The sequence below is a fragment of the Gymnoscopelus braueri genome (assembly GCF_963280865.1).
Source record: "Gymnoscopelus braueri genome assembly, chromosome: 15".
Classification (NCBI taxonomy): Eukaryota; Metazoa; Chordata; class Actinopteri; order Myctophiformes; family Myctophidae; genus Gymnoscopelus; species Gymnoscopelus braueri.
Window position 1 is genome coordinate 28,965,746 of NC_137620.1, and position 7,056 is coordinate 28,972,801.

A 7,056-nucleotide genomic window follows, 5' to 3' on the forward strand; every position below is an offset into this window, starting at 1 on the left:
CTAGTTACTTTGGAGGTTTAGATTATTATTACAAAACATACAATAATCAATTAAGCCCTCAGCTATTCAAAAATAGCAGATCTATTAACACACAACACCTCGAGTACTTTTACTTTTGGTACTTTAACTATATTTTGATGCCAATATGTTTGAATTCTTCTCAAATACAATTTTGAATACAGGACTTTTACTTGTAACAGAGTATTTCTACATTGTGATATTGCTACTTTTACCTAAGTAAAATATCTGAGCACTTCTTCCAGCAATACATGCAGTCTATCTGTCTGGGCCAAATCTACATTTTATCCATATATGAACCAATAATTCTTAACGTTCATAGTGCACAAAACCTTTCCCTAACATTTTTACTTAACTTATTCAGATGCAAGTCTCCAGTTTTTTTTAAAGTAAAAAGGTAATAGATGTAATAAAGAGGTAATAGGGATGCTAGGGTTCATGTGGTTACACTCAGAATTGCAGTTAGTGTTTATAATTTATTTCATTTGCATGTACATGCAAATTAACTGTATGGAATGGCTTGCTATAGTTAGCAGGAAATCAATGTTAAAAGTGGTGAAAGTATTTTTTTTGTGTGTGTGTACGTAAACAAGACCAGGAGACCTGGTTCTGCCAGACCCAGACTTCACATGACGTGTGTGCCTGTGTCTATGCCCATGTATGGACGAAAGGGGGACAGACTTTTATGGCTGGGGCCTAAGGACAAAGTGACCAAAACCCGTTTTTTGCCCATGTATGGAGAAAACAAGTACAAAACATGCCCATGTATGGACGAAAGGGGGACAGACTTTTATGGCTGGGGCCTAAGGACAAAGTGACCATGCCCATGTATGGAGAAAACAGGTACAAAGCCTCATGTAAGCCAGACCCCCTGGGTCCGGCAAAAATATACAAAAAAAGTTATGAAAAAGTTAAAGCTCTATCCAATACAGAGTTTGTCCCCGTCTTGCCAGCTCTTTAATAAGCAGAAAATACATTTTCAGGTCAGGATACCAATTGTATTCAACCAGAAGAAAGAACCACAAAGACCATTTATCAGCTTCAATTTTATGGTTCAAATTTTGCTTGTTTTGCTTGTTTCATCGCTTCCAATTCCACCTGTTTATCCTGTATCTTGTATGAGTCTCGGAAACAAAATGATATCCCATCCCAAACTGAAAATGTCTTTTCTGTTTACTTTTTTTTTTATCCCACGATTTTGTAACGCATTTTTTCACCCAGTGCCAATTGTCTAAGTAATCCTGGGCGCTACACTCCCTCTGCCAGCCTAGGGAGAGCCTAGAGCCGAGCTCATGCCTCCTTAAATGCATGAGAGGTAGCAAGCCACTTCTTATCACCTGACAGGGGGAGGTTCCCTGGTTAGACATAGTGCGTGGAAGGAACACGATATTCCAACCAGTTCCTTTCCCCTCCATCAGGCGCCAGAGCCGACCAGGGGGAGGCAGTATAGAGACCAGGATTACTGCATGTTTTTGTGAGGGTACCTACCCTAGGAGACAGGGGGAGAACATGCAAACTCCACACAGAGAGGCCCTTTCACCAACCCCACCTAGGGTATGGGCACTGATGACGCGGCGGAGAGAACACGCCCCCAGCGGGAATCGAACCCAGGACCTTCTTGCTGTGAGGCGACAGCGCTACCGACTGCGCCATCTTTTCTGTTTACTAAAGGGGTGGAGAGACAGGGAGACATGAGAAAATATTGTTTTATATCAAGTCCTCCAACATGTCATCACGGTCACAGCCCACTCTCCTCTTTGTCTCCGCCAGGCCGAAGGCATGGAGGAGAGTATGTTTTACCCCCTGTCCGTCCGTCCGTGTGTGTGTGTGTGTCCGTCTGTCACCAGCTGTGATTGGCCAGCGAGACACATGACGTCATACCTACCTGACCTGGCGGAGACCTGTGGTCCGAGGAGCACATTTTCTAGTTTATTCTTCTTTTGGCCTTCTTTCGGTTAAGTTAGACTAATGCATTTATCTGTAACTATAGCCATTTTACTTTTTTTTTCCATTGACACACTAGTGTGTGGCAGCACTGGTGATGTTGTAAACAATATAACATCAGAATGGGTGTGGGTGGGTGGACATGGTTAAGGGCTGTCTAAATGTGACTCTGTAACCCTTTTCCCCCTTTAGCTGCTATCTGGAGATGAGAGAGACAAGTCCAGGGTCAGTCCGTTGATGGCAGCGCGCCAATACTAAACACATGATGGAGCCTGTTCTTCTTTATGTTTGTTTGTTGTTGTTTTGTCTTTTTTTTACCTTGTGCAGGCCACCCTGTCGATCAGTCAGTCAATTAATGGGTGGGATGGGAGGCTCATGGCCCTTCTTATTTTCACGCTACGTAGCTGTACTCATCTGCTGAGTTCTGGCTGCGCTCGAGGTACTCCTTGTCGATGAGTACCTCGATGCACTTCTTGATCATGCTGACATTGGGGTTGAATCTGGCTTTGGCCTGGTTGATGACCTCTTGAATGAGGGGGTTGTGTCGCAGCACCTTGCGGGTCTTCATGATCCTCACTATAGCAGCTTGTAAATACATTTTGCGGTCCGCGTCTATGGCACTCCTCGTCTGCTCCACCTCCTGCGGCGTGTCCTTCTGCATTGATATCGTGATCTTGAACTTTGTCCTTTTGCTAGAGAAGTCCATATTCAATGAAAACGTGGACTCTGCCTCTATTTCCTCCTTTTGCGAGTGATGGTTGAGCAGCTTGATTTGCAACAGGGACGTGATCGTCTTCTGTAGCTCCTTCTCATTCATCTCGGTGTTGTCCAGAAGCTCCTTGTAGGCGACCGTTTTGCTGTTGTTGAAGGCCAGCAGCACAGCCATTTGATATGTGGTCACTGTGGCCTGATAGGGCTTGGACAGGTAGTTCATCTTGACGTCACCTGTGCAGAAATTGTACAGCCAGGTCAACTTTCTACCGCTGAATTTCCCATTATAGAACATCTCAAACATCCGTACACACTTCTCTAGTTCTTGAGGAACGGAGAGTTTGGAGGGGACGTTTGTGAGGGGCCAGGCTCCTGCCTGTAATACGTAGATTTGGAAGCTGATGCCCAGTTGGTTTGCCGCACGTTTGTTTTTCATATAGTCATTGAAACTGGTGTTGTGGTCGGCGCTCACAGTCATGTCTGTGTACATTCTGTGGAGCTTGCTAGTGAACTCATAGCCACACACTACCTTTAGTTTGTTGATCATGGATTCTTCTGAGTCCATCGACAATGAGTGGTCATGTATCAACCGCTTTGCTAGCATTCTGGTGTAAAACTTCTGAAAGACATCCTTGTCATCAATGTACTTGAACACTGTGATTAAGCTGTTCAGTTTGTCATCCACCTCACTCTCTGACCTTCCCTTTGCAGACTTCTTCAGCAGAATGTCACTGTACTTGGCCAGTAGTTCAGGAGATTTGCAGATAGAATTGTCTTCCTTGTGGTTGACCACATGCGTCAGAGCCTTATCAAGTGCTCCGAAGAATAGCCGATCCCCACCCAGAACTGTGTTAATGAGCTGGGCAAATTTATCGTAAACCTCCAGCACAGACTCGACAAAGTGGGTTGGCATATTTTCCTGAGAGAGGTTACTAATGGCACGGAGGCCTTCATCTCGGATATGGGCCTGCAGCTCCTGGACCATGGGATGGTATGTAGGTGTAGCACCACCTTCATTTATAGCCGTCAGTAGAATGTACATGTTGGCAATGTCATCTGTCTTTTCTTGCCGGATGATGCTCTGACATTCCCCAAGGATGACATCTAAGTGGTCGGCCACCATCTTCTGCCGGCATTCTTTCATAACTTTGTCGTGGGAGCTGGTGTGCAGGTACTTCCGACATCGCACCTGCTCTTCTTTCAACCGCTGTACAATTTTTTCCATATACTGTGAACAGTTGCACTCTTGCAGTAGATTGGAGGCTTCCTGTTTGTAAGTCCCAGTCGAAATCCCTGTCGTTGTCAGAAATGGTCCCTCGAATTTCTCCTGATAATACCTCAGCGGGTACTTCTTGTGCTGTTCAACAAGAACAAAGGAGTTGACGATGCTGTGAATTACTTTCTGGTTGGTGTCCTCGCCGCAATGGTCATTTTTGATTTTACTGAGCAAATGCTCAATCAGGTTGTTTTTGTAGACCAAAGGATCCATCAACGCACTCTTCCATATGTCTAACCCCAGCTCTCCAATATCCTTCATTTCCTCCTTGCCGTTGTTATTCTCCTCCGCTACCTTCGTAGTGTTTAGAAAGTGGAATAAGAAGTTCAAGTAGGAAACGCCCTTGCCGTAGTTTTCCCAGTGTTTGTGGTACATCTCTAGCATATCATTTGCCTCCTTTGCCTCCAGGGACAAATGCTTGACATGTTCTTCCAGATGCGCCTTGATCTTTGTGTATAGCTTTGAACCCAGGGGATGGGGGGATGCAGAACACAAAGCATAAATATGATCAAAGGAGTTATTCCATGTTTCTTTGGGCAATGGGTCCATCTTCAGAACCGCCTTGATTGTCGGTAGTAGGCTGTTCCATGACTCTTCGAAATCGACCGGCCGGGGCTTCAAGCCGGACATTGTGACTCTGGACGATAATTTACTTAATTGAAGTGAAATCTGCTATCTTTTCAGAGCACACCTGCTATATGGGCTACTGCTATATGGAATACGCCACCGCTTATTCTGAGGAAATTATCTTAATTTTCTTTTCACTCTGCTATCCTCCAAGCCTTTGAGCTACGACTATCAGATACCTGCTGATCGGAACTGAGCTTTCTGTTGCAAGATTATATATAAAGGCCTACACTGTGACATCAGTGTGACATATGACCCATATACATCACTTTTGTATCAGTGCAGCATCATGAACGCCACTTCCTGTTGTGGGGGTGATTGGACTATAAATGGTCAATGATCTGACCGTCTGTCCACCTGTCCAACCGACCAACTTCAAACTCTCCATGTACGTCACTGACAGCCCAAGGGAGTGCTGTGCCCGGCAGTTGAGTCAGTCGGATAGGCTGTTGTCTAGAACCGCCGATGTGGGTCCAATAATGATGTGGCTTCAGGTGTATCTCAGACTTTGTGTGGCTAGTCTATGACCCCAGTTGTCTATGATGTATATATGATGTATGACTCAATATGTGGGCAAGGCTCTTATAGACGGCTAGCTCTGAAAGAGGCTAGCCAATGAAGTCATCCGTGCCCAAATTTGGAGGATCCTAGCCCCATTGACTTCCTTTAGTTAGCCTAGTCCCTCGGACCTCACTTTGAGAACCACTAGCCTAGTGACAGTGTGCACAAATTTGGTGCTGATCGGTCCAGCATTTTGCTGGACCAGATCCCCCAGGGATCTCTACTTGGCCCCCTCCTTTTCTCCCTGTACACTAAATCTCTTGGCGCTGTCATCTCTGCTCACAATCTATCTTATCATTGCTATGCCGATGACACTCAACTGTTTCTATCCTTCCCTTCCTCTGCCACCCAGGTGGAAGAGCTTATCACTGTATGTCTGCCTGACATCTCACAGTGGATGCCCAGACAAGACTGAGCTTATCTTCTTCCCAGCTAAGGATCATACCCCACGCAGGATTTAACGATTTCCATAGACAATGCCCTGGTGACTTCGGTTCCAACAGCCAAGAACCGTGGTGTTGTCCTGGACAGTCAGCTCTCAATCAAGAGCTATATCACAGCAGTCACTCGATCCTATAGGTTTACACTCTATAACATTCAAAGGATCAGACCCTTCCTCACCCAGGAGTCAGCCCAGCTCCTTATCCAGTAATATCAAAACTTGACTATTGTAACTCTCTCCTTACTGGCCTCCCAGCATGTGCACTTAAGCCTCTCCAAATTATCCAGAATGCTGCAGCACGCTTGGTCTTCAACCAGCTAAAATGTTCACATGTCTCCCCCTTCTCGTTCCCTCCATTGGCTCCCATACTGCCCCCACAGAGTACAAAACACTGACGTTGGCCTACAAAGCAACCAAAGGTATGGCACCCCCATATCTTCAAAGACTGATCCAACCCTACAACCCCTCCCGCTCTCTCAGATCAACTGCTTTGAGAAGCTGGTGAGGGAATACATCGGCTCCATGCTTCCTGCCTCTCTGGACCCGTGGCAATTTGCATACCGAAAAAAACGATAACGCTATTGCCATGGCCATCAGGTGTTGAGAATGGGCAGCATCACATCTGACCCCCTGACCCTCAACACTGCAGCACCCCAGGGATGCGTGCTGAGCCCTCTCCTCTACTCCCTGTATGACTGCACAGCCACACATGACTCCAACACCATCATAAAGTACACGGACGACACGACAGTGACAGGCCAAATCGTCAACAATGACGAGTCTGACTATAGAGATGAGATCAACTCACTAGCATTCTGGTGTCGGGAGAACAACCTCTCCCTTAACATCGACGAGACCAAGGAGCTGATCGTGGACTTCAAGAGGCCGCAGAGAGATCATGTGCCCATCCTCATCGAAGGTGCTGTCTGGTGGTGCCAAGACCACAAACTGCCCAAATATGGAGATGACTGACCTCATAGTACTGATGTCATAGTACTGACCTCCATGTACTTTGTGCCCAAGCATTGCCAGGCAACAGATCCCGATAGATATCCTATATTAAAATTTGTGGGGAGGGAGGACTGGCCGGCCAACCGGCCGACCTCTGATGTCACACACATGTCACCATTACTCAGCCATAACCATATTAGGAGTTCCCAATGCACCTATACGCCCAAATATGGAGTGTGTCAGGCGCAAATCACTCAGCTCCATATATGGGCACAAAAGGGGGCATGCCCATATATGGGCATATACTGATGACGTCAGGGATCTCCATATGTGGGCATAAAAGGGACAAGGACTGACAGATACAGAGATCAGTCAGATTAGCTGCCCAAACTCTAGATGTGAGGGCCGCTATGCGCCCGGAAACTCTAGTACTGTGTATAGACATACGCACACATTGACTGGCCTCCAAGTAGTCTGACAGTCGGTACCGTCGTTCAGCCAAGCCAGTTGACACAATGTGACCCTT

At 46.3% G+C, this 7,056-nt stretch overlaps 1 protein-coding gene across 1 annotated transcript; it reads right to left on the reverse strand.

The window, feature by feature from the left end:
- Positions 1–2,353: 2,353 nt before the first annotated feature.
- LOC308101468 (cullin-2-like) lies at positions 2,354–4,579 on the reverse strand (the record flags this gene model as incomplete). The annotated part of the gene is made up of 1 exon (XM_080450885.1): positions 2,354–4,579. One exon carries the CDS (start codon positions 4,577–4,579, stop codon positions 2,354–2,356), a length of 2,226 nt encoding a protein of 741 aa, XP_080307011.1.
- Positions 4,580–7,056: the final 2,477 nt, after the last annotated feature.